The sequence below is a fragment of the Ambystoma mexicanum genome, chromosome 1q, assembly GCF_040938575.1.
Source record: "Ambystoma mexicanum isolate Mex_15411 chromosome 1q, UKY_AmexF1_1, whole genome shotgun sequence".
Classification (NCBI taxonomy): Eukaryota; Metazoa; Chordata; class Amphibia; order Caudata; family Ambystomatidae; genus Ambystoma; species Ambystoma mexicanum.
Window position 1 is genome coordinate 541,137,558 of NC_090922.1, and position 27,970 is coordinate 541,165,527.

Consider the following 27,970-nt stretch of genomic DNA (forward strand, 5'->3'; position numbering starts at 1 on the left):
TCATAGAAATTATAAATCTTCTTGACCTGTGTCAACCCCAGAACCTTTTGCTTCAGAAACAAACAAAACAAATAAAGACAAAAGGAAGTAAGCTTGACTTAATACAAAGGTTGTCGGACCACAAGAAAGGCTCCAGTGAACCTATGTCCACTTCTAACAATATTGCTGAGAGAGAGGATGATAAGATTTCAGGCAGCTGTCCAAACTCCTCTGAGGAGGAATACTAGGGTTCTGATGAGGAGAATGTTAGTTCACACCCCCAGACTCCCCTCTCCTTCCCCAACCTTACTTTCTACCATGTCTTCTAAAATATTTCTGGGATTGTATAAAAGACAACTCCTGTGGAAACACAACTTGAAGGTCTGGGAAAGTGCAAGAGAGTATAAGCAATCTGTAGAAATCAGGCTTCTGCACCCTTTTTCTTTTCCAGGGTCTTCTGAGTCTACAGCTCCCAGGATTCCAGAATTGGTGAGTCAGTATGACATGAAGTGTGACATTGTTGTATGGCTGAAAACCTTTGACCTCACTTGTAAAACGTATGGTCTGTGTGAGAGTGATGGAATACCCTGGGTTCTTTGTAGGCTTCCCAAGAGAGAATACCAAGTGATCTTGGATTTGCATGAAGTGGAATGAAGTAACTGGGATAGAGAAAAAGAAGCTCTTGTAAATAGATTTAAGAAAGCTTCTCAATGTCTAAACCCCTTAAGGGACTTTGAGAATAAAGGTAGGTTTAAAAATGCTATATCCTCGTCCCTTAAGAACTCTGTTAATACTGAATCTAACAGAAAAGCTGTAACCTTTGGCTCAGCTGAGCCCCCTTGTAAAAAGATTGAGGCTCTTAACCTTGAAGTAAGAGAGATCCCCTTAGGAGACCCGTCTTTAGAGATAAAAGGCATTAGATGCCACTCTGAAGGACACTTGGATGTCACACCCATAACTTCAAATGGGGGTAAAGCCTCTAGGCCCACAAAGATATAAATCGCTGGTGTGACCTCACCTTTAGCTGCTGCTAAGGTGACTGAGCCTCTTGAAAATCCACATACTGTGGAAGTGGGTCATAAGGTAGACAAAAACTTAAATGTTTTTCCCATCCCTAACATGGTGGAATGCCATTAAACAGGTCACCTTGAGGTGAAAGAACCTCTTGAAAACCCACCTAAAGTGGAAGTGGTTCCCCCTGTGGATAAGATCTTAAGTGTTCCTGTCCGATCTATAACACTGTGTAAAAACATTGTTGAAATCACTGATGTGACTCTGCCTTCAGCTGAGCCTGAGGTAGAAAATCCCTCTGAAACCTCAGACTGTGGAGTCTAGATCCGCTGCTGTGGATGCCCTTCCTAGGGCTGTCAAGAACCTTGGTGTTCATGTCACACACCCTGTGTGATGTATGTCCTTTAGAATAAAGCTCCCTTCAGTTACACCTGTAGTGGCTGAGCCACTTGAAAACCCACTTACATTGGAGGTGATCCAGATGGATGTGAAAAGCTTATGTGTTTTAACAAACCTAAGGGGACAAGGAGTTTCCTTGACCCCAAGGTAGGAATTTAGTTTTCTCCTTTAGTTCAGAGTGCCCAGAAGGAAACTTCCTGGCCTGCAAAACTGAAAACCAGAAAGAGTTATAAGAAACCTAAGAATAGCTTTCTTACTAGGCCTTCTAATAAAAAGCTTGTGCCTCCAACTACTCCTGCAGGAGAGATGGATAGGTGTTCTGACAAGACTAGGGTCCCCGTTTCAAGAGACCACTCTAAACCTATGGGATCATCTACAGAGGATCCTACTGTAAGTCCTAATGTTAGCAGTGAAACCTCTAACAAAGGCTAATCTTCTACTAGAATATTAGGGAAATGGGAGCCCAAACCATGCCCCACCGTTTCAGTTCCAATTCCAAAGTCTTTCACCCACAATGCTTCTCACACTGCTTCTGAGGAAGGGGTGGATAGACACGTTGGAAACCTATCTAGGCCTTTGAGAACTGGTAAACCTCAAAGCTGGTGGAAATCCAGAAAAGATAAGTCACACCTTGACACTGCGGTCTTCTGCCTAAGGCCCCCTTGTAATTCCTAGTGTTAGAAGGAAAATCCTAACAAGGGTAAAACCAGATCTAAGAAGGAGTAGAAGCATGTACAATGCTCTGCCACAACCCCCCCAACTAAGATACCTGAGACCCAACCTGCGCCTGTGCGAGAGGTGGTGAGGAGCCATGGAGACCCCTCTAGGCCTAAGGGATTTATTTATAAAAATCCCTTTCAAAGGCCTATTGTAGGTTCAGAAGTTGTCACAATTTCTGAGGGACTGTTAAATCAGATCCCCTATACATTAGACGAGAGCAAAGTGCTCAACAATACTTGTAGGCCATATAGTTTGCAAATGATAACTAATATTAAAAAAGTATCACAGCAAGGGTTAAAAAAAGGTTTGTTGGTGGACTCAGCAAACCGTTTGACCGACATGAAACATGAGATCCATCCTGGTGAGGATTAGATCCTCCTGTTCCTTAGTCTTGAAGGGACGAGTGTTGGGTAAGATTTTTATAGAAATGATAAATCTTCCTGATCTTTGTCAACCTCAGAACTTTTTGCTTTACTTGTGGGTTATTTTTCCTTATACTTCTGTGACTGGGAACATTTTTCTAAGCCCACAGAGTCTTTTACTCTTTTTATGGGTGTCATTCTTTTTAGACTCTCCATAGTTTATTTTTACAGTTATCCTCTTTTACAACCTTTTGGCAAGAAGTGCCTGTTGTTGTTGGGTTGCCCTAGGGGCTCCCCTTTTAACTTTCTCTAGCTAACTTTGAGAGAACTACAGATCCCAAGGCTAGAAAGGATCTTTGGATCCCTTTTACATTTTATTTGGTGAATCTGGCAACACACCACCTTATGTGGAGTGCTGGGGAGATGCAATGTATCCTGTTTCCCACTAAAACTAACAATTCTGTTAGTGACAAGCTTACTTTCAAGGGCTGGTGGCAGTGATACCTTTTATTTATTTGGTGCAGCTTTACTGCGGGCTGTCTTCACAGCTGCTGTAAAGGCTCCCAATGGTGCTCATTTTACCAAAATGGCCGCTGTCTTCTTTTTTTCACCATTTTAGTTTTTCTTGTCCTTTCTTGTTCCTTCCCCTGACATCCAGGGCGAGAAATTCCTTTGTGTGATTTTATCTTTGGTGGGAGTCCACTGGACTCCCCACCCATGCTCCAGTCTGTCTGTGAAGGCAGGAAGCGAGGGAGGAGTCTAAAACTCCACAGCCCTTTGTCTTTCTCCTAGCCTGAATGGGGACAAATCCCAGTGGGGGTCTGGCTGTCCTGATTGGACAACCAGACCGCCCCTTGTTGTAAAATGCAGGGAGAGAATGCAGAGGTTGTGCTGTAGTTCCTATTAAATACTCCGAACGCGGAAGCTGAAGACAAGTCGACTACTGGAAGCAAAACCAAAACCGAAGAGGAAGAGGATGATGTAGGAAAAGTGGCTGAGACAATTTCCAGCGACTGGAGAGCCTGCTGTGTAACCCGAGCCTGCTATAGCCCTTCCTTCCAATCGACCTGTGGACTGTGAAAACGACTATCGTGACCCAGAGCCAGGCCCACTAGACTCAAGAAGACCTGCATTTTGAGCCATCCCACGCCCTGCTGCGAAATTGCAATACCCCAATACCCTAATACCCTGGGATCTCGAGCCATTGTGAAGTGCGCGGTCTTCCGAATCTCACTGAAACTTCGTGGGCATCCTATTGGATCTCAAGAGACACAAATCGAGTCCCAAAAGTCTCCTCACCAGACTGCTGGAACTTTGTAACAACAATAATCCGACCACGATATTCTGTCTTCTTCTGTGCTCCTGTAAAAGGCGCCAAATCCACAGAACCGCATCCAGCCACGAGGAAAACCTTGCCTAGAGCCTTCTCTGTTGATCCCTGCTGCAAAGTCCCTTCCAAGGTCCTATTTTCAGTCACCACAACAAGGAAACTAACTGACCGGATTTTTGGGTGCAGATCCTGAAGTTCTCCTTCTGCAAAATCTTCTTCAATGCTGAGGTACTGTGTTGCTTGGGTATGTACTTAGCTTAAGTCTCTTATGATTCCTGTGAAGTGTGGGGTGTTTTCTGTGATTAGGAGACCTCTCGTCCAGTTCACCCAGTTCCACTGCTGGAATCCTCCTAGGGTGTCTTCTGTGAAGCCCCTGGAAAACCCTCTAACTCTAGAAATAATATACTCACCTGTTTGCCCAGTCTTCCTGAGGAACTCTGACATTTGCTACTGAAGAACCTATCCTGACACTGCCTGTTGGACACTAGACCCTAGTGACCCCCCTTCTGCCACTGAGAACGCTCATGCTCCAAGAATAAGGGAAAGACGTTTAAGGGACTGGGCCTTTTGCCTAGAAAAGAAAATATGTGTTTAAAAGTTACTTACCTGTAAAAAAGTTGGTTGGTAGATGTAACTCTAGTGAACAGTTACAAAGGGTTCTTACTTATCTTGGATGTGTGATGCACTATTCTCAAAAGTATGTTTAACAAGAAACCGTTTTGCCATTCTAACAAAGTAGATTTGGTTGTGCCTCTTCCCAAAAGTAATGTTAGTTTCACCAGATTATTCCTGTTAGGATATATGTATGAGTGTCCCCCAACTGGGTCTTGCTTCCCTGACTTGTCGTTAGCCTGTCCAGAATAAGTTTGCATTAGGTCTTACCTACCTAGAATAACTTTGAGTCATTCATAAAGTGTAACATTGGGTTTTGCTTTCCCTGTGCTATCTAACCCATTGGCTTTGGTTCTAATTTTCCTCATAGGTGGTACATACATTTAACTTGTATTGCTGGGAAATATCTAACCTAGACTTCATTGGGAGATTAAAAAAGTATATGGGTTTTACTTACCTTGAGTTAGCTGTGTGCCAGCCCAAAAATTATTTCCATGAGTTACTGTTTATTTCAATCTGTGTTTCACCGATCTCAAAAGTACCTGTCATTGAATATTACACCCTTATGTTTTACTCACCTAGTATAACTGTGTAGTTGTAGGTTTTTACTGTACCTAGAATAAGTGTTTCACTATTCATCAAATGTTAATTGTCCAGTTGACTGATTATGTGATTTGTTACTGAGTGTCGCGGTACAACTGTTAGGGTCTACTACCCTTGAATTACTGAATGTAATCTGAAAGTAACCATTGGTTTTTACTCCCCAAAAATAGGTGTGACCTATACTGAATGTGTATGAAAATGTTTGACTTCCCTAGAACTACTGTTCGATGTTCCAAATAAGGTTTATGCTTTGGTCTGTGCACCTTCAAACATAGTTTTGTGTTTTTATAATTGTGATTACATATAATGTGATAGTACTTATTTCACCCAAGATTTATCTGGGCCTACTTGTATTTAAATAGACCATTTATTTTGTTTACAATACATAGTGTTTCAGTGTTCTTTTGGGCCATTTGTATTACAATTTCATTGGTACTGATTCTACATCCCTCTCTCCCTCCTAAAATAAGCCTGACTGCTCTGTCTACGCTATCAACCAACTCAGATGTTACAGCCTTATAATAAGAGTGGAGTCTTGTACTGCCTCAGTTGAATGGTTTTACTAAGCCCTTAGTTGGACTTCAGAAAAACTGTCCTAAAAAAGAGGCCTGACATCCTTCCCTGCTCTGGCCAGGTGAAGCCCTTTTGGACTACCTAGTTTCTGAAGACCCTGAGCAGTGTTTCAGCCTTTTTACTAGTGGGACCAACTAGTCTCGACGTGCTCTCGAGGATCCATCCACCATGAGCCTTCAGAAGTGTCCCTGGTCCACCCAGTGGACTGCCCAGCTCTCCTGTGTGCTAACCCCACCCCCAGAACCCTCAGCGGTTTCCGTTTGCACCCGGAACTTCAGTGGTCGCCAGCTTGTCGGACAATTCACCTTCCCTGCCAATTTCAGCGTCCCAGCCTCAAGGGACGCTGTCCTGGAGAAGCTTGTTCAACCACGACTGGAAGGACTCCTGCCTTCACCTGTGTGGGGTGGCCTTTGCTCGAACTCACTCCCTCCACCCCCATCCTGTGAAGTGTCCTGAAGAGGCCTGCATTGGAGAATCTTGCATTTCATAGCCAGGAAGAATCCTTGCACTCGTAGTTCCAGGGCACCTCCTCAGAACCAACGGTGGGAACCCCAACCTACAGCAACCCCCAGTCGACCCATCAAGGCCTCTGGGAAAATCGGAGTCAGGGGGGGGGGTAAGGTAACGCAAAGCATTTGCCTCCCCCTGTTCTCCATAGGATAACATCGAGAACCAGTCTCATTGTAGCCTACATTGCATTCCACTGCCTTTTGGTCATCGAACCTGGGTAGTATCATCTGAAAGATAACACATTTAACTTAACTAGTAAGGTGGTTTAATATCTTCCTTTGAACAACACAAGTACATTTATAACTTACCTGCTACAAATAAATTCTGGTGAGAAGCATTGGGTCTCCTGTGACTTTTGGGCACAATGCCCCATTCTTCTTAGGGATTGGACTGATGAAGTTGGGGGAAATCACTTGTGACTTGCTTCCATCTTTACTGCATACATTTATTTACCTCTTGTAGTGTATTGCGCGATACTGTCATCTGTTTGTTTTTATTTTTTAGTGTATGTGTTTAAGGCCTAGAATAAATAATTCTATTTTTTATACATTCCTCTCTAAATTTAATTATTGTGTACTTCGCTGTGTACTCTCATTGTGGCTCCCAGACCCTGCTCACACTCTCCCGAGACTAGCATTGACTGCTCGCCACGTTTACCTTGATTGGCGTTTGACTAATCTCTTAGAGTGCCCGGTTCAGTATTACTAAGGTGGCTTCCTAAAATCTGTCCACTAGGCTGGATTTTAGAAATCCATCTTAACACTTACCATCAAACTTTGCACTCAGTGTCCCTGCCAGTGTTTTTTCAAAGCAGTCTTCTGAGAATTAGTGACTTAATTGGAACTGTAAACACGCTACTGGTGTAATAAAAATGTCTTAACCAGGACTGCCTTTAGCCACTCAATTTATAAGCACTATGCATGTCCATTACTGAAGTCGTGTTAAAAACAAGCTTTGGAAAAGCCAATAGTTTTGCCTTGTGTATGTTTTAGGCATTTGCCAGGCACTGCTATTAGATGCTTATTTTGCAGCTGCCATCAACGTCCAGTTAATACCACTATGGCAGTGCCTTTGCCATGCGTTCACAAAAGCACAAACTGTTGGCGTTGCAAATGCTTATTGAATACATCTTTTGAAAATTGTTCCAGAATCACCTCAACTAACAGCAATTTTTTCAAGCATTTGATTACAATTCTGATAATGATGTATATGCATGTTATTTAAAGCAAGAATTTTCATGGATCACATGTTGATGGGAGTCAGTCCTGCTTGGGATTTTTGTCTTAAGTGGGGATTAATGCTTTTGGTTCAAATTCACATTTTATGAATACCAAATATCGATGTATCTCTTAGTAATGGCTTAATTTTTCTTCAGTTGGATCTGTACTATAAATGTTTATACAGTTTCTAATAGTGCTGTCCACAACTTCCAATTTTCTTTTTTATTGGTAACCCTGAGCGCATGGTTTTGTTAGAATGTTTTACTTCAGTAAGAAAACTGTTAGTAAATCTACCTCATTGTTTAGGAATAAAGTTGACACAACAGTCTTGAAGAATAACATTAACGATTTGTCCTAATCACTATCACCAAGCCTCTCCTTTTATCTTTTTTCCATCACCCATATACATTTCTTCCTGTTTTGCCACAGGTCGCACTGCAGTGGATGTCTTTTCTTCTCAGATGTTTCGTTTCCATCTGCAGACTTGGGAATGGGAGTCTGTCCTGCCATCAGGGGGTAAGCCCCCGTCAGCTGCCGGGCACTCCATGGTTTTTCACCCTGCATCTCGCACTCTCGTGGTGTATGGTGGTCACCGGCCCTCCACGGCACGGTAAGACAAACTCCTTATAGCTTTTATGTGAATCAAGTTTAGACAGTAAAATCAACCCAATTTGAAGAGCAGCACATCATTAAAAAATAACTTTAGCAACTCCTACTACCCAGCGCTTCAGCCTCCTATTTTAGGTCTACCAGCAAATCACTGAAATGTTTAGTCTGGGTACTCCCGCATGCACATTTATTTGAACTACTAGAGAATATATTTTTCAATCCAGCTAATAGTATTTATTAATGGCATTCCTTAAGAAAAAGGAAACTAGCTAGATGTCCTTCCATGGCCAATATATGCTGCCATTTAAAAAATATATGGCACTTCTTGTTCTGAAATAGAACACATGCACAAGCCACCATTCACGTTAACTTTCAATAATGTTCAAGCTTTAACTGCAACTAGTAAAAATAGTTGTATAATGCTATGGTAGGACCTGTGTGTAATATGAGGCCTATTACCTTTTAATCTGAGAATGTGATGGATAGATGCACCTTTTCACCTAAGCGGATGTGTTATTCTCAGGTCTATTTTAGTATCTTACATTTCTGTTAAGGAGATTTTTTTAAGCAAATCTCACCCACTCTGTCCTGAATCTCCCAGCACTATTGCTGGACTCACTGGGATGTTTTCATTGACTCAGTGACACTTTTTATCTCACTCACCTCCTGTATTTACTTTTGTTCAGGGAATACTTGACCCTTCCCTTAGGATTCCATTTTGGGGAGACTTCTCTGCTTAGCTTAGGCTCTCTTGCCTTTATGTGGCAGGACCCCATACTTTGTGGTATGATACTAGGGACCCCAAGGGACCCATTTGCAACATCTTTTTGGGTTCACTGGTGAGTCCCCAGACCTAGTAACACGAGTAGTCGTCTTTTGTATTTTATTGTCTTTAGTTGCATCTTCCATGAAGTGCTGCAAGGACACTTTGTGCCTTTGTTCTAAGTAACATTTTTGCTACTTAACAGGCATCCTCTGAACAAGCTGGTGGAATTTGTTATTTTCTGATCTATTTTCTGTATCAACTATCCGAGCTGCATTTTTAGCCGCAATAATGCACTTAAGGGGACCATACACTCAAAATGGCCTCCTCTAGTGTTTTAAGTCCTCTTCAAGATAGCCTGTTCTTTGTTCATCTTTCTACGTTGCCAGATGGGAAGGGGGGGTCCCATTTCTTCATGCACCTTGGCAGGGAGTGTGTGTACGTACACACTGAGGAGGAGGAGGAGGAGGAGGGGGGCGAGAGAGGGGAGGTGAGGGGGGGGAGGGGGGTGGTGTGTGTGTGTACGTGTGTGTATGTGTGTGTGTGTGTGTGTGTGTACGTGTGTGTGTGTGTGTGTGTACGTACGTGTGTACATATGCGCTGCCAGGAAGTGAGGAGGGGGATGTCTGCTCCCAATCCCCAATTCTCCATGGGCTTAAATGTTGCCGGACAGACGCATGGACAAAGTTTGAATGTTGTGTTGCAAGGTGTTCTTACTGGAGGGCTGGATTGCCCCCATCCATTTTCTGGATACGTGGAGGCCCCTGGAACTGAAGAGATCCATAAAAGATTACAGAGGGACTCTAGAGGACTGCTGTAGAAACCAGAATTGCTCAGTCAATACCAATGCGCTATGCACCTTGACTCCCCCTACCCACCATCTCCCCCCTGGCCAAGACTGGTCGGGCCAACCAGTTGCCTGTGCTGCTCAAGGTACATCGATAGTTTCCAGTCATAGGAGTGGCCATCTTTGCATTTCCTCTCCCAGGCCCATAACAAGCTGTACATCATTGCAAGGACTTCCAGCTGGCCAAATGGCTGGAGCTCTTCATGGCTGTCCTCGAGAGACTGCTGGGACTCTGAAAATCTGCTGTGCTGCCCTCTACCTACAGACAATCTTGCAGGCAGAGCAAAGCTCAACCACAAGTTGCAGATTGGCTCCTGATTCTGCCCATAGTCATGCAAGAAGTGCATCCATGAGGGTCTCCCCGTCTTTGTTGAACCAAATCTGGGGGCCTCCCTTTCAGTCTGAGCTCTCCAGAGGAACATGAAGACAATCGGTGGTGAACACAGCTGAATTTGCAACCCTGCACATTGACCACAATGATGTGCCTTGCTTTCCCCAGGGTTAGGCAAGAATTGATGTAACCCTGGGGGAGACTACACCAGCCTTGCCCTCTTGGTATTGGCTAACCCACCTATTGGTATAGGTCTGTACTACACAAGTTGGTAGTGTGACTGAGCAGCCAGACTTATCTCAAGAGGGGTAAATGTGAGCTGTAGAAATGAAATCCACAAATACAAGTATCCAAAATAACACTCCCTTAACACTCAAGGTTTTCTAGTAAAATAATTATTTAACGGTCAGTTTTAAATAAGCATTCTTTAAAAAGGGCAATATGCAGCAATCAAATACACCTTAAACAAAATACTTTCTCAGAATGGACACAAAGCAAGTAGATACTCTTTAGAGATGCTTCATACACACTTCCTACACCCTGAGGTGACTTCACTAACTAGGACAGTAATGCCATTTATGCAAAACTACTTCTCTTGGGATGACTTTGGGAGGGTTTGATATTTCACCTTTGTACGGTTTGATGTCGTGCAGATGCAGCCACACTCTTCGCCCCATCAATTTCACTGCAGTGGGGCTAGTTTCCTCAACCTTGTGTGGGCCCTCAAAACGGGGTGTGCTCCAGGTGCGTATGAATTTTCACACTAGCACATGGTAGCCTGGATACAGTTTTTGAGGTTTTAGCAGAGTTAGCGCCAGTTAAAAGGGTTGATGAGGAAGATTACGAAGATATAAATGCATACCTTGATAATTCGGCACATTTAAAAAACAATCTATGGTACCAGCACATGAAGGAGGTTGGGTAGAGAATGTCAGATGAAAGCTGTTATGCCAGTTCCTTAATGCTGTATGCCATTTATTTATTTTTTCCATTTGTGGAGCGCCTAAACCATCGGGCACCAGGGCGCTGTTGCAGACCAGTTACGTTTATGTGCAAGCGTGAGTCATAACAGGGATATAGCAGTAATACAGTGGGGTGGACATACAGTTAGACAGTTGGTACATACGGAAAGTGGAGAACAGGACATTCCGTACATGGCGGGCATGCAGGGTGACATCCTGGCTGGCGAGAGTTTAGGTAGAGAGCCATGTTTTCAAGGATTTTTCGATAGGCCCAGTATGAGTTCTCTGCTCTTAGTTCTGCTGTGAGGGAGTTCCAGTGGTTAGCTGCAACTGTTTGGAAGCGTGTCCCCCCCTCCTTCAGCTCTTTTCACTCTTATTTGTGGGCATGGATGGATCTTATTGGTCTGTTGGATTTTGTTCTTTCGATTTATTTGTGACAGGCATTGGGGGGCAGTTTTGTTCAAGCATTTGTGGGTGGTGGAGAGAGTCTTGAATGATACTTTGATTTGGAGCCAGTGAGCCTTGTTTCTGGCGGCTGTGATGTGGTCCCTTCTCGGGATATTCAGTGCTGCTCTGAGGGCATTCTGTATTATTTGCAGTTTAAGTTCTTTTTGGATGTGCCTGCAAATTGGACGTTCCAGTAGTCCAATATTGTTCCTGTGATTGCTCTGGCAATGGTCATGCAGCTATCTGAATGGAGGAATTGTCTAGCTGCACTGATTAGTTTTGCAGTTATAGGCTGCTGATGAGGCAATAGCACTGACTTGCCTGTTCAGGGATAAGGATGCTTCTAGATATACACCTAGGGGTTTTATTGCATCAGACACAGGGATCTGGATTCCATCTATAAGGAAGGATGTGAATTGCGGGCTGGGTTTTTAGTACCGCGGGGGAGCCTACCAGTGGGATCTCAGTCTTATTGTTGTTTAGACACAAGTAGTTGGAAGCCATCCAGGACTGGATTGTCGGATAAACTCTATTGAGCATTAGGGAGTCTGTTAATTAGGAGCCTGTCAGGGGAGAAGGACTTGGGTGTCCTCAGCATAGTTTATGCCGAGGTCGTCCAGGAGGTCAAATAGGGGTTTGGTGAATATGTCATAAAGGGATGGAGAGACACATGATCCTTGGGGGGACACCGCATGGGATGGGCGAGGCTCCGTCTATGTCAGAGATAACTCTCATGGTACTTCCTTCTTGGAAGGAAGCGAGCGATCCAGAGTGAGGCTTCCTTGGAAAAGTTGGCTGAGGCTGTAAGGTGATGGCATAGAGTTTTGTGGTCTACTAAGTCGAACACGGCAACCAGGTCTAGTAGTAGGAGAAGTGCTGGTTTTCCCTCATCCTTGAAGGCGTCTATTTGGATTTTAAGGTAATGTTGGATTTGGTAGCAGGCTGCTCGCTCTAGGATTTCTAATAGGAAAGGTACATGGTGATGGGGCAGTAGTTGTTGGGCAGTGTTGGGTCTAGTGAGATTTGTTTTAGTAGTGGGGAGGACCCATGATTCTTTGAGTTCTGAAGGGACAAGATTTGTGGCGAATGAGGCATTGATGAATGTTGTGATGATGGGGACTAGGGCTTCTGAGCAGTCCTTTTATGATTGATGCTTGGCATACGTCTCCTTTGCACTTGGTTGGTTTCTGGTTTTGGAGGATATTGGCTGTTTCCAGCTCAGTGACTTCTCTAAAGCAAAAGTTGGGTGTAGTATGAGAAGTGATAGGGGTGAGGGGCGGGGAGGGGGTTGGTGGGTACTTGTCTTGATTCGTTTATTTACAAATTTATTCTGGAGTAGGTGGATTTTGGCATGCATAGCGTTCTGTATGTTCGAGCACCATGTTTCGACTGTTGATCGGTGAGGGTTGTGATGCAGGGTTCGCAAGTTCTTAGTATTTTGAATAATTCTTGAGACTTGGAGTTGTCTTTGGCTATTCTGTCATTGTACATTGCTGCGTTAGCTGTTGTGATTGCTTGCTTAGATTCTTTAGCAATCTTATTGAAATTTAGTCTAGGGTTTTCTGCTGGTTTTGTTTTTCAGGGTAGGAGCGGGCCTACTGAGTCTATGGCTTTGGTTAAGGTGCTTGTGTAGATTTCAGTTAGATGTTTAGGATCGTTTGTGGCTAAGTTAACCAGAGCTAGGGTCGCGAGGTAGGGGAGAGTTTTTTTGAGCTTCATAACCAAGTAGGTGGTAGTGGTGGTGGGGTGGGTGGAGTTTGTTAAGTGAAGGGAAGGTAAAGTCAATGAGGTGATGGTCGGACCAAGGGAAGGGATTGTTTGAGGCGATGGTGATTTGGCTGTTCACGTCGGCTATCCAATCCAGGGTTCTGCCTTTGAGATGTGTAGGGGTTGTGACGCGGTGTATGAATCGTAGATCTACGAGGGCGTTGGCAACACCTGATGCTGCGTGGTCAGATGAGACATGGAGGCCTAGGTTGAGGTCTCTTAGTAGGATCGCTCTAGTGGTGGGTTTGATGTGTTCTCCTATGGTCTGGATGAGGTTTTCCTCGAAAGTAGAAGAGGCGGCTGGGGGGTATAGGATGTGTATGGCGATGGTCTCCGTAGGTGTGGTGGCAAGTTTGACTGATAGTCGTTTGCAGTTGCCTTCTGTAGAGGAGCTGTGGTGTCTTATCCATAGAGTGTTCCTGTGTATGAGAACTACCCCTCCCCCTCGAGAGTCCAGTCTATCACATCTGAGGATGGTGTAGCCTTCAGGAAGTGCTAATGACAGTGGAGGGCGAGAGGTTTGGTGGCGCCATGTTTCCGTGATGGCCAGTAGGTCTAGGTTCAAGGTTATAATTAGGTCGCTGATGTCCAGGCCATGATTGGCCAGGGACCTGGCATTGATGAGGGCTCTGCATAGTGTGGGGTTTTGTTGCGGTTCTGGGGTCTGGGGGGTGCGGGCAGTCTCTTGGCGCTTTCATTATGTTGCTTCTCCTTTGGCTATTGGCATGGATCTTAGGGTTCTTTTTATTGTTTGAGTTAGGAAGTGGTGCGCTGTGGAGAGGAGGGTGCCTGGGGTTGTAGCTAGAGGCTTTCTTGTGGCTGGTTGTGTTTAGCGCCTTTGTGGTTGAGTGGCTGGCGCGGGACCTTGCAATGAGGTTCCTGTTTCTCATCGCTGTCAGTGTTGGGAGGTGGGGAAGGGATATCTCTGATGGTTCTTGTGCTGAGACTCTCGTTCCTTATTTGGGCAGGTAGCTGGGTAATGTTTAGAGGATCATTTTGAGGCAGAGGGTGGTTTTGTGGGACTTGTGGAAGCTGGGAGGAATGGAGTAGGGGATGGATGGATGGATGGATGGATGGCGCGGGCAGTGTTCTGCTATCGAAAAGACTAAATTTTTGCCAACCACGAGTGCTGGCAGTACATAGGGGTGTTTCGGTCTTATATACTGGGGTGTGGTCTGTGCATCTAAGGCCTAGGCCTTTGAGTGAGACTGGTTTTGCTGGCTCCATGTGGGAGCGCAGCTGAGATTGGTGGGGCAGCAGGCTAAAATGCACAGCATAAGACAATTTGGCGGGGCAGCAGGCTAAAATACACAGCATAAATCAATTTGGCAGGGCAGCAGGCCAACATAAACAGCATATATCAGTTTTGTGAGGCAGCAGGCTAAAGTACAAAGCATATATCAATTTGGTGGGGCAGCAGACTAAAATACACAGCGTAAATCAATTTGGTGGGGGCAGCAGACTAAAATATACAGCGTAAATCAATTTGATGGGGCAGGAGGCTCAAATGCACACTTAGGTTCAGTTTGATGAGGCGGGCTAAACAGCATAAATGGTTTTGGGGGGGCAGCAGACTAAAATGCAAAGCATATATAAATTTGGTGGTGCCAGCTAAGAACCACATATGAAGGGATGAGCCCCTCACAGCGCAGTGACTGTAAATGCCTCCAATGTTAATTTAAGCAAAGGTGAGGCGATTGTGAGAGCGTTGTTGAAGGTGTGTGGCATGTCCTCTGGGGAGCTTGGTGCAGTGGGTGTCGCTAGATGACGCGTGCAAGTGAATGGAGAGGGTCAGCATTGTATGGACAGTGAGCGGGAGATAATTTACTGTGTCATGTGTCCATAGGAGTATTATGTCCAATGCACTGCAGTTCCTCACTCTCCCATGCCAAGATGAAACATGCCGGCGCAAATGCTATGAGTATTTGTGTGACAGAAAGGAAGGGAGCAGCAGAAACTCGTTGCATTGCACCCCTCCTCTCCGCAATACGAATGCAGGAAAATGGGTTGAGCCGTAAGAAGCAAATGTGAAAGCCTTACAGATGTTTCTTATGTTGCGCCACATTGAAAAAATGAGCCCCTAAGTGTCAAAAAAGTTTACTTGACTTTAATACTTTCCTGTTTTTTCTTTTTTTTAATATATTTTATTTTTGTTAGCAGAGGTTTACAACAGAAACACACATGTTAGAGCAATGAAGTATACATCAAGTACGTGACGAAAGTGCACAAAACCTCAAAAGCGATGGTATAATGCGAAGGGGGAGGTGGAATATCACATCACAAAGTGATCAAGCGTTCACCAGCGGGTGGAGAGATAAGCTTCCTTCGGTTGACCTCTCCTCTCGGCTGTTAAGGTAGCTGCTGAATGCAGTCCATATGTTCTTGGGGCGGGAGTGAGTAGGGAGCATTGCAATGTACTCTTCACAATTTCGGGACCATGTAAGCAAGTTCAACCATTTTTGGAATGTCGGGGGGAGGGGGGGTTCTTCCAGTACTGGAGTACACATTTCTTAGCAACGATACAGCTGATATTAAGGAATTTAGCCATGCCTTTGACATCATCAGTTCCCAAAATCCCAAACAAGATTCCCAGTGGATCAGGAACTATTGTAATGTCCAGCATCTCAGCGAGTGTCTCTAGAACTTTACCCCAGAATTCCCACAATTTATGGCAAGTCCAAAACATGTGCAGATGGTCCGCTCCCTCCATTTTGCAACGGGGACAGGTGTGTGGGGTGGTATGGGCAAACTTGGAGATCCTGTAGGGGGTGTAATACAGCCTGTTAAGTAGCTTTACTGCATGGCCAGATATCGGAAATTAAGGGAAAACCTTTGAGTGTGTAAGCACATTTTCTCCCACAGTTGGTCGGGGATCTCCCCTAGTTCCTCCTCCAACTCCTCACGTGCCCTGAGAACCTGGGTTGGGGCATCAGTTTGTGCCATCTTGTATAAAGGGAAGACGACGCCACAAGCACCTCTCGAGTTGGCGATGTATGCAAGTATTGAGGTGGCAGGGGGTTCGGCGGGAAAGGAGGGCCATGCAGTACAAAATGCAGCTCTGAGCCTGTAGTATTGTAACATCTCAAGGGCGGACCCAGTATGGCCCGGTTTCCATGTCTGAGGGTCGATAAACCTGCCATCAGGGTAAAAGTCTGATAGCGCCTGGTAGCCGATAGACCCCCAGTGTCGGGCTAGGGCATTGTCATGTGTGGACTCTGGTCCAGGGAAGGCCCACACAGGGAGCCATTTATAATAGGGAGGGATTCCCATGTTTGGTGCAGCAGTCGCTTGCAGGCGAGCAAGGTGGCGCAGATTGGGTCAATGGGAGAGTCGGGCAAGTAGTGCTGATGTAGTATGAGGGTCATTATGTTGGTGCCGGTTGCTGCTAGGATTTCTAGTGTTTTTTTAAAAAAAGTTTTTATTAGCATTATTTTAAGGTTATTACAACAAACATGTCATTTCAATCCGATGCCATTCTCAGAAAAAAACATTCAAACAAGAACACTCCCACCTGCCCCCTCCCTCCCCTAGCCAGTGAACAGGTGCCGATTTCAAGCTTATCTTGCAGGGACGCATCATGCATTTTTCAAGTTCGGACTGTCGAATAGATTGGTGCACACATAGTCTAGGGCTCAACCTGGCAGCACCCCCACGGGGGGGCGTGTGCCTTGCACAACGGATACCTAGTAGGTCCTCCATTTCCTCAGGACTGCAAACCCAAACAGGTCAACAGTTGATGGGCTCAACCCTCAGGTCGATCGCTCATACTTTTCAAAAAAGGTAAGCCAAAGTTCCTCAATGTTGGATCTGGTTTCATCCAGGACGTGGGTTAAAAATTCTAAGTCATATATCGTCCGCACCTTCGTTACCCATTCCCTCTCATCAGGCATGTGCGGATTCCTCCACTTTTGGGCCAAGCAGCACCTGGCCGCTACGAGCATGGCCTGCAACATGTGGCCCTGGGTGTCCTCCTGGTCATCACCCACCTCAATACCAAACGGAAGCAACCAGGGACAGAGGGGCCTAGAGACACCATCCACCCCCTTAACCCAGGATAGGACCTCTCCCCAATATGACTGCACCCTCGGGCAGGACCACCACATGTGCATGTAGTCCCTTTTTTTCTTTTTGCATTTCCAGCAGTGTGGGTCGTAGCCCGGACTCATCCTGGCTATCAACTGTGGGGGGTAGTGCCATCTGTGTAAAACCTTGAGGGCCTGGTGTCTGTACTGGGGGGAGGTTGTTGAGCGATGGGCCCAGATGCACATCTTGGTCCACCTTTTATCATCTATTGCCGTGCCCAAATCTCTTTCCCATTGTACTCGTGCTGGCGGTGGATCCCTGGGTATCGAAAGCAAGAGAAGTTTGTACAAACGAGATATGATCCCCCTGGAGCCCCGTGTGGAGATGATCGTTTCTCGAAGTCCGTGAGTTCCCTCCTGAGCGTGTCCCCCCATGAGGGTTCGGAGAGGACTCCCTTCAGTTGGAGATAGCGAAAAGGTGAAAGCTTGCCCAGCCCCAGGGCCTCCTCCAGGTCCAGAAGGGGCATGAAGGAGCCACTCACCCAAAGGTGGCAAGCCCTAACGAGGCCCGCCTCATACCACCTCTGATACGCGGCCGGTTCCGCAACCTTAGCTATGAATGGTGGCGCCCAGACGCAATTTAGTGGGGAAGGCCAGGTTGTGAGCCATCTATAATAACCCCCCTCCTTCCAGCTAGACCACAGGACACCCAGAACTGGATGATCTAAAACACGCCTGGGGATGTGCGCTCTGGGGACCCACAACCACTCATCGAGCGTGACCGGGGCAAGTAACCTATTGTCCAGTGCTACCCACTGCTTTTGTGTCCCAGGGTTGAAGTGGTCGACCAGAATCCTCAGCTGGGAGGCCCTATATTATGTATCGAAGTCCGGGATGAACCAGGCGGGGCAGGCATTTCTCCAGGCGAGTGGCCAGGATCCTGGCAAATATTTTAGCATTGAGGTTTAAGAGGGAGATGGGTCTGTAGGAGCCGCGCTCTGTGAGTCTTTTCCTGGCTTGGGGATTACCGAGATGAGGGCCTGTAGGAATGTGGGGTGGATCGTCTCTTTGTTACGAATGTGGTTGGCTAAGGGTTCCGTCAGAATGGGTTGGAATTGTTTATAAAAATCAGCCGTGTATCCATCACCTCCGGGGGCCTTCCCTGATTTAAGTCTCTTGATGGCTGCCTCTACCTCCTCCACTTTTATTTCCCCCTCCAAGACCTGCAGCTCGGCCTCCGTTAAGCGGGGTAGCTGGTGTTCTTCCAGATAAGCCCGGATCTCCTCCAGCGATTCCCCCTCCTGTTTTGTGTACAGGTCCCTGTAAAAAGTTGCAAAGGAGCCTACTATCTCTGCCTTTTTGTTGAGAGCCGTGCCCACCCCATCTTTAATGGGTCCAACCCTCCTCTCCAGTCTACAACCCCTAGCTCTACGTGCCAATAGGGTCACCACCCTATCCCCCTTTTCGTAGTACCTTTGTCGCGTATATCTCAACTTCTTGACCACCTCCCCGATGAGGACCGTGTGCAGAGCCTGGCGTTTTTCGCGCATTTCTGATAGGAGGGACTCTTTGTCAACCCCCTCTTGGGTAAGCCTACCCCGCAGGCTCTTGAGTTCAGCCCTTATCTTGGCCTCAATGAGCCCTCTCTCCCGCTTGCGCCTCGAACCCTTGGCTATAAGGAGACCACGGAAGGTGGCCTTCGCCGCCTCCCACACTGTCGCCATATCCGTCTCCCCATCGTCGTTTGTCTCGAAATATGCCTCCATTTCACCTCTAAGGAATTCCCTGAAGACCGGGTCCCTCAGGAGCGTGTCATTACACCTCCACCGGGCCGACCTTGGGGATAGGGGGAGCGACCAGTCCGCCACAAGAAGCTCGTGATCGGACCATGTTATTGCCTCGACCCTCGGAGCTGTAGCCACCCCACTCCCCTCTTTAGAAGTCAAAAGGAAATCGATTCTGGTGTAGGTGTGGTGTGGGGGGGAAAAGAATGTGTATCCCCCGGGCTCCGGGTGTGCTGTTCGCCAGACGTCCTCCCAGTAGTGTTCCCTCAGCAGGGTCTGGAGCGTTGGGTTGTCCTTGGTGATCCCTTTCGGTTCAGTCACCCGTGCCGTCCACCAGTCCAGCCTGGGGTCCAAAATGAGATTGAAGTCCCCCCCCCCCCCCAGTATCATGGCCCCTTCAACCCATTCATCCATTACCCCCAGAATCTGGGTTAGGAAACCTATCTGGCCTGAGTTGGGAGCATAGAGGGTGGCCAGGGTTATGCGTTCCCCTTCATGAGTGCCCTTGATCCCCAGGAACCTCCCCCCAAAGCCTCTCTTGGTCTCTGTGTTGGTAAGGTGGAGTGTCTTGCTCAAGAGAATCCCCACGCCCTCCTCCTTCGAGCTCCTGTGGGCGGCCCAGAGGTTGGCACCGATGTCCTTCCCCCTGATGGGTGGTTCCCTCCCCTGTCTGTAATGGGTTTCTTGGAGGAACAGCACCATCAACTGCTGTTTGCGGAACATGTTACTGGTCAGGGATCTCTTGTTTTGTGATTTGAGGCCCTTGACATTGAGTGTGCCTATCTTGCCTTCAACCATTATCGTCTAGGTAGTCCATCTCTAGCTTCACCGTAGTGTAATGCTTGCGAATGGCACGTTGAAAAATGGAGGATTCCTGTTCGAGCTGGCTAGTCCTCCCCAGCCCCCCTGTGGACCCCTCTAAAAATTCCCATTTTGGCCTTGATTATGGCTATTCTCCCCCCTCCCCCAGCTCCTTTCCCCCTCCCCATCTTGAGGCGTTCGTCCATGTCACCCGATCTTCAGGGACGGTCAACGAACCACCAAGGACTCTACCCCAGCCCTGGGTAGTGTAAGCATGTAAATAACCCATTCTCTATTAAACCAGAATGATCGTGTGTGAACCTTCAAACACAACTTGTGAAATGTAACTCTGTTCCCGTGGTCCCCCATGTCCCCAGGCATAGGCCCGACACGGAGGTCCATAGAACCAATCAGCCAACATTATGAAAAGTTACAGTCACTTCAGGTGATCCTCAGAGGCCGATGATGGGTGCCTGGTTTTTTTAAACTTGCATGCCCCCTTGACCTTGGTCTTGCCGCTAGGTTGTCCCAGTCTGTCGGGGCCCCGTGGTGGGTTCCTGGCCTCACCCCCCGCTCCGCTGGACGGACCGGCACGATCTCCCACCAGGACGTCGGTGGTACGCACAATGTCCTGCTCCGTCACCAGGTGGTGTCTTTCACCCGATCACTCGAATGCTAGGTAGAAGGGGTGGCCCCAGCGGTATCTGACCCCCTTAGCCTGCAACCATCTGGTAAGGGCCCCGCATTTCTTTCTCATTGCGAGGGTGAGGGCCGAAAGGTCCTGGTAGATTGGCACCATAGAGTCTCCGTATTGGATATCACCAAAGTTCCTCGCCTTCTCCAGGATCCTGGCTTTGTCTCTATAGTAGTGCAGTCGAGCCAACACCGACCTCGGGCCCTGCCATCTCCGCTAGCTCGATGCACCCTGTCAAATTTGATCTCGATGTCGGCCTCCTCCCCCATGACGTTTCTTAAGATGTCGTGGACCTTGCCTTCCGCTGCCTGCGGGCTCTCCCCTTCGGACTCCACAAGGCCACAAATGCGCAAGTTGTTCCTCCTTTCCCTGTTCTCCATGTCGTCCACCTTGAACCGTAGTTCCTCCTCCCTACGATGTACCTCCTGAAATCTGGCCTCCATTTGCGTCTCCAAGATCGCCGTGGAGAGCTGGTTGTTTTAGACTCCCTCCACGCGATCCTCCAGGGTGGTGAACTTGGTGGTAAGGTCGGCCAACTTAGCACCCATGTCGGTTCGAATCCCACATATCTCCTCCAAAATCATCTGGATGTTATTTTGGATGGCCCCCAGGTCGGGAGGCGGCACCGATGGGGACCCGGCGGCCATTTTGTCCCCTCCAGCCGCAAACTGATACTTGCAGAGGGCCTCCTTCCAACTCATGGGGTGTTGGTTCCGGCTGAGTGTGTGGGGAGGGACGCCGGATGGGGGGGGCACCTATAGTTGTGCCAGCCGAATAACTCAAGGGTTTCGACGCCAGTGGAGCGGCAGCCTATACATGAAGTCCTGGCCTGAGGGCCTCTCACCTGGCATGTGCCTTCTCCAGTGCCTTCTCCAGTGTCCCCAACCGGATTCGGTGTGGGCGCGCTCCCGCGACGGCCCAGGCTAGGGAGTTCTAGCGTGCGGTTAGGTGGGCCTATTCTACCCCGTGGGTGGGTGCGATGCAGTGCGTGTGTGGCACCTCCGGTGTTTTCGTTCAATGTCGAGCGCAGCCTCGCGCTGGTTCCGCGCTGCCTCGGCCCCTCTGGGGACGGGGTACCAGGGGCCCCAGGGTCCAGTGGAGCCTCCGAGGTCCCCCACCTCCGGTCTCTCCTCGCTCCAAGTGGGTACTCCCTCCGCAGATTTCTCCGCTCCTGCGCTCTGCTGCGGCCTCGGCGAGCCGTGGCGCGCACCGCCTGCGTGCTGTTCAGGACCGCGGGGGGAGGGGCCGTGGGGACCTCGGACGGTCGAACTCGGTCCGTGGGCGTCGTAGAAACTCTTGGTTTGGACCCCCTGGGTGGGCAGGGGTTCACACAGCCTTTCTTGCGATGCTTGCGAGAGATGGGCACCTTCTTCCTGCTAAACTCTGCAAAATTCCAGGGGCTGGGTGCGGAGCTGTCGGCTCAGGTAGCCATCTTGCCTGCGCCCCCTGGTGGCCTCAGGATTTCTAGTTTAATATGCGGGCGGGTGGCGAGTTGGGCTTGAGCTGCCGTCCAGTAAAGAGATAGATCGGGAGCAGTGAACCCCCCCCTTGTTTGTATGGGAGCGCCATATCGGACCATTTCTTGCGCACTGCGCCAGAGTGCCACAAGAACTGTGCACAGGATTTGTGCAGTTTAATGAAGTATTTCTCCCCAGGCCATATGGGCACATTACTAAAGATGTAGAGCAACTTTGGGAGTAGGACCATCTTGATAAGGGAAAGCCTACCGGCCAGCGACAGAGGAAGGGGGCGCCAGCGTGTCATTGGCATTTCGGCCAGCTGTGCTGCAGCCAGGTAGTTATCTACAAGCAGGGGGGATTTTGTTAGTGACACCTGGACACCAAGGTATTTCATTCCCCCAGGGGACCAGCAAAGGGGATATTCGGTTGGGGGCTGTTGGGTGGGAGAACTTTGGACTTGGAATAGTTAATTGTAGATGGGCACTGCTATCGTTGGGGGTATAGCCACTGGGCTGTTTGTTGGGGTTGGATGGTACCCTGGACGAGATGCGGATGAAGGCCCAAATGAAAGTTTATGTGTTCTTGGTGATGGCAGGGGCGCTGGAAATAGCACAGAAATGGAAGGCGAAGGAGGCGCCCACGGAACATAAATAGGTAGGATTTGGAGGCTAGCAGCTCTGGAGAAGGTGATGTATTCGCTAAGAGGATTGGGGCTTGATTTTGCAATTTCTTAAGAGACTCCAGGGCGGCCTGCGCAGCATGAAGCTTCTGGGATTGGCGTAATATGGCGCTGGGGACCGGGTGCGGGTGGGAGGTTTGAAGTGGGAGGACTCAGGGTCCTGAGTGGCTCCATACGGTGGAACTTGGACTGCCTAGCAGTATGGGAGAGAGGGGGTGAGGGACGGGCAAAGTAACGACGTTAACAAAGGACAGAACCTAAGAGAGATGTAGCGATGTACCAAGACCCGTTGGGGTGGGAGGGCAAGGGTTGTTGGGAGAGGGTGGGGGGAGTTGGAGGGTTAAGGTTACTTTGTTCAGTTGTTGTTATAAATGCCAATAAAAAGTTCTATGAAAATAAAAAGGGGTCAAGGTGGGTGGCCGGGTCCCTAATGTATAGCAATACGTCATCCACATAAAGGGATATGATTTCTGGAGTATCTTGTAGCCTTATCCCCCTGTGAGATTGGCGTGCACGGGTATGGTCCGCCATTGGCTCTATTACCAGAGCAAAGAGGATCAGGGAGAACGGGCATCCCTGGCGGGTGCCTCTGCAGAGGAGAACAAAGCGGATGTGAGGGAGTTGACCCGGACCCTGGCCACTGGGGAAGTATATAGTAGTTTGATGCATCCAATCATGTTGGGGCCTACACCCATCGTCTCTAATACCAGCCACATGTACTTCCAGGACAGAATGTGAAACGCTTTCTGAGCATCGAGCGTAACCGTGACCGCGTTCGCATCCTGGTCGATACGGGACACCACGTTAAACAGCCGCCTGATGTTATGAGATGTGGATCTTCCCGGTACAAAGCCTGCCTGGTCTTCCTGGCCTATATGAGCCACAGTCATCATCAGGTTTGCCAGGCTTCAACAAGACCGTTATGATGGCTTCAAGTAGAGACGGGGGAGAATGGATGCGTGGAGCGACTCGTCCCATACTTCTAATAGCTTAGGGGCTAGTATAGCTATATGTTCCTGGTAGAATTCTGCCGTAAGCCCGTCAGGACCCGGTGCCTTGCCCTTGGGTAGGTCCGAGATGTCCTCAACCAGCTCGTCCAGGGTAATCGGGGATTCAAGCTGGTCCCTTGTTGGAGCGGAGATGCACGTTGTGGGTATTTGATAGAGTAGATCCCGCATGTGATGTTCGGTATGTTCAGGAGGTTGCGAGTATAATGGCGTGTAAAATATTGTGAATATTTCCAGTATCTGATGGTCCTACCATCGTGGGATGCCCTGGTCATCCTTAATAGAGGCAATATGGGTCTGACCCCATTCCTTTTTTATAAGAGTTTTCCCGGGTCTGTCACCATTGCCATATTTACGAGCAGCTTGAGGCCGGCTAAAGTATTGGATCTCACTGGTTGCAAGTGTGTTATATGTTTGGAGTTCATCGGCTATTAGAGCAAGTTTGGCGGGGTTGGCTGCGGTTGAGCACTCTTGTTCTAGCCTATGTAGTTTAGTTTCGGATCGCTCAAGAGCGGCCCTAATTGTTTTTAGCACACCTGCTTCTCTGGATATGGACATCCCCCTAATGTACGCCTTGAAGGCTTCCCACCTGATGCTGAGAGGGGTTGCTTGGGGGGTGTTGTGTTCGAAGAAGGATTCGATATCAGCGAGTATATCCGATGTCCCTGAGAGCCGAAGATTTGAAACGCCATGTGTTGAGTGTCGGGGCAGTTGTTCCTAGTTCTACTGATATAGTAATCGGGGCATGGTCAGATAGTGTGCGAGTTAGGATCTGCTCCCCCTCCACCCTGCCCATCGTCTCACTGGATATTACAAACGAGTAGATTCTGGAGGAGCAGTCGTGTACTGTGGAATAATAGGTATATTCGCGCCATTGAGGGTGCAGTGTCCTCCAGGCGTCGCGGATGTCAAGCGTTACACAATAGCTGAGTAGTCTCCGTGCAGTCCCGGTCAGGCGTCGGGAGGCAGTACCCGTCCTGTCCAGGTCATTATCTAGTATTAGGTTCATGCTCCCCCCGCCCCCACCCCTATATAATCTGAACACCCACATAGCCCAGCAGAATGCCAGCCACAGCGTCAGGGGTGTCCATATTGGGGGCCATAAGAATTCACCAGAAGTTACTCTCTATTCACTATAGTGCAGTGTAGTATAACATATCTACCATAAGGATCGGTGTAGTTCTTGTGTAGTTTGAATTTGATTGATTTGTGGATCAGTGTCAATATGCCTCTGACTTGAGTGGAGTAAGAGGTGAAGTATCTGTTGGGACCCCACGATGGTGCCATACTACCCGCTAGGCTGCCCGTGGAGTGTGTTTCTTGCAGCATCAATATTTTGCAACCATGTCTATTGGCATAGGCCATAATCTTGCGAGCCTTAGTGTGGTTACTTAGCCCCCGGACATTCCAGGACATTATGGTAGTGGGCATTTCACTTGTCTAGGGTACATCCCAGTTCAGTCGCCGTGGCTTGGGTCTGCACCCTGTGCGGTCACTTTCGAATCGCTCCAACATGGTGCGCCCTGTCGGTTTGCCTCTGCCTTTTCTGGTATAACTTCCCTGAACTCTCCCTCCCTCGCTGCCCGGTAACAACCAGCAGCACCCATTCCCACCCTTGCCCGCACGTCCGACATCCCTCAAGGAGCGGGTGCCAGCTAGCCGAGCCCAACGGGGGCCCAAAACAATCAAACATTTCAACATGAGCTTGAACTGCAGTGGGGTGCGCTGTTGCCATGTTGCCAACCCAGCAAAATAAAGATGAATGTTGAGGTACCGCAGGGGTACGCAAGTTCAGCTTTGTAGATCTATTGATCATATTGTTTCCATGGAGAGCACGCAGGCCAGTGTGCGGAGGTGCTGCACCGCGCCACGCTTCCCTGTAGCTGAGCTGGATAGCATGGAGCGGCCCCAGAGGCAGACCGCGCCGCAAAGTTGGGCAGGTGACAAAGATATACTTTGATGGTTCACCGAAGCCCCAAAGAGGCGACGGGAGACGGATCAGTCATTGTCAATGTCTTTGTGGTTCCCTGGAGGGTCGTTGGGTGGTATCTGTGCCTCTATGAACTTCACTGCCTCCTCAGGGACAGTGAAGAAGTACAGTTTCCCTCTGAATGTGAGCTTCAAGCGTGCCGGGAACAACATTGCATAGGGGATGTTTCGCTCTCGTAGCATTTTCTTGACCCCTAGTAACTTGCGCCTCTCTTGCTGCACCCAAACAGAGAAGTCGGGGAAGATCCTGATTGTCTGGGAGCCCAGGCGTAGTTCCCCTTTTTCCCGCGATAAACGTAGGATAAGGTCTCTGTCCCTGTAATTGAGTATTTTGGCTATGATGGGCCTGGGGGAAGTCACCGGGTGCGGGGCGCGGTGACTGGGCTCTGTGGGCACTCTCCACTGTGAAGTAGGGGGAGAGCGCGGGGTTGTCCAGCGTCTCATTCAGTAGGTCCTCCACCGTCAACTCCATGCAGCCCTTGAGGGCATTTTCAGGTACTCCGATTATGTGTACGTTGTTTCTACGGGATCTTGATTCCAGGTCGTCGCACTTGGCCTTCACCGCTTTCATATCCCGGCTGAGGGTGGGTAACAGTGGCCTTGAGGGTGTGTATATTATCTTCATTGGTGCTTATTCGTGTTTCCGCCTCTGTGATTCTGGTGCCAGTGTGGTCTAGCTGAGATTTAAGTGACGTCACATTGGCGTTGATATCGAGTTTTTCTTGAAAAGCAGCAAAGTTCTTTGTCATGGATTCCAGGATCGTCACAAGATCAGGTGCTGTGGCAGGCGAGGGCGAGGCAGAGTCCCCACGCTTCGGGGAACTTATCCATAGCCCCTGTCTTATTGGCTCCCCTGGACATGACAATATGGGTGGATGCGAGGTGTTTGCCACTAGTGGGTATCCGAATACTGCAGCAGTGCAGGCGCGCATGTGGGGTCCAGCAGGTATATAGAGGCCGCGGTATTGATGAACCACGTAGCGCTGTGAGTGTGCCACTGCGTCCTGGTGGGTATGTGGGGCTGATGCACTATTTGTGGGCCCTCCACAAGCAGGGTTAGGCGTTCCAATATTATGTTGCAGGTAGAGAGCAGTGGCCAAGTGCGTCGGGGGTGGTGGTACAAGTGGGAGCCAGCAGGGGAGAAGAGCGGGCCACCCCTGCGCCACCACTCGTTTGGACGGGCGTCAGTAGATGTTTTAGGGCTAGTGTGGAGCCACGTGGGCTGCAACAGCAACCGCCACTGCAGGTAGCTGGGCAGCGGCCAGTCCCCAAGGTCCAGGGTATGCTTCAATGAGGGGCAATGGCCTCTGCCAGTGGGCAGACTCTTATGGGAACAGCAGTTGATGAGCCCAGTGAAGGAGGCGATGTGGTGTGGCTGCAGGGCTATTGGGTCGCAGGGGGACAGTTGGAGAGACGCCAGCAGTAGATCATGGGGAGATCCCCAGCACCCACCTCACAGCCGTTAGGGTGGCAGCTCCCGCAGCACATGCAGCGTCCAACGGCGGTTTTTTAAGGCACCCGCTCGCCCTGTGGCTCCAGATCTCTGGTCCCCCGACTCCCTCCGCAGCAATTTGGAGAGGCGATGGTGGGCCCACGGCCTGTGAGGCTGCAGCGCGGCCCCCACGGCGGCCCAGCACACAGTTGTTGGCCACGCGCTCCGGCGGTGGCAAGGACCAGGCAAATGGATCGCTGGTTCCACCTGGGGGAGCCCCTGGGATGGCGAGTGTGGAGGTGGCACGGGGAGGCTCCAGCCAACCCCGCGGGGCGTTGCAGATTGGCAGCCCGGAGGGCCCCGGTGGTGAAGGCGGCAAGCAGGCCGCGCGGCGCAGCACACCCTGCACCCAGGCGCCCTGAACTGGGGGTTGTCCCTGAGCCAGACGGCTCATGCAGTGCCGCTCCTGCAGGCACGGAAAGGCAGGCAGGCGTCCCCGGCCGCTTCAAGGTGTAGCATACGGGTCCTGCAGGGCCAAGGACCCAGGGCAGCGTGTCCGGGCGGGCGGCCGCTCTCGGTAGCCACAGGCAAGGCAGCGGCCAGTCTCACCCGCGAGACCGCGCAAAGAAGGCTGCACAGCAGGCAGGATGTCGGGTGGCTTCAACTCGGGCTCCAGGCTCTGATTTTCTCCAGGATTGCAGGTATGTGGAGAGGAGGGCGCCAGCAATCCGCCTGTGAAAGGATGGCCGGGAGTATTGCAGATGGGCACCGATATTATCTGGATAAGGGCAGGCAGACACAGAACTTAAAGGCTAGGCAGCCATTTTCTGGGCTGCTCAACAGCTCCCCCCCCCCTTTCCTGTTTTTTCTATATTGCTCCTTGCTGTTCTTAAAGTTCTCGCCTGTATCAATATTTAGTTTTACATCTTTACATTAAAAGCATATCCTCAGTAACATAAAGTCAAGTTTACACGCTCAAACAAAAAAAGACCATAAATTATGACCATCTTTCTACCCACATTAGAGTGAAGCTAGACTTCTCTGTCAAAATACCGTT

At 49.0% G+C, this 27,970-nt stretch overlaps 1 protein-coding gene across 1 annotated transcript in view; it reads left to right on the top strand.

The window, feature by feature from the left end:
• The window catches only part of MEGF8 (multiple EGF like domains 8), a 1,665,761-nt gene that overhangs the window by 316,404 nt on the left and 1,321,387 nt on the right, over positions 1-27,970 (top strand). The window contains exon 8 of the mRNA XM_069640964.1: positions 7,749-7,929. Coding sequence (XP_069497065.1) covers positions 7,749-7,929 — 181 coding nt within the window. The remainder of the gene's footprint in view (positions 1-7,748; positions 7,930-27,970) is intronic.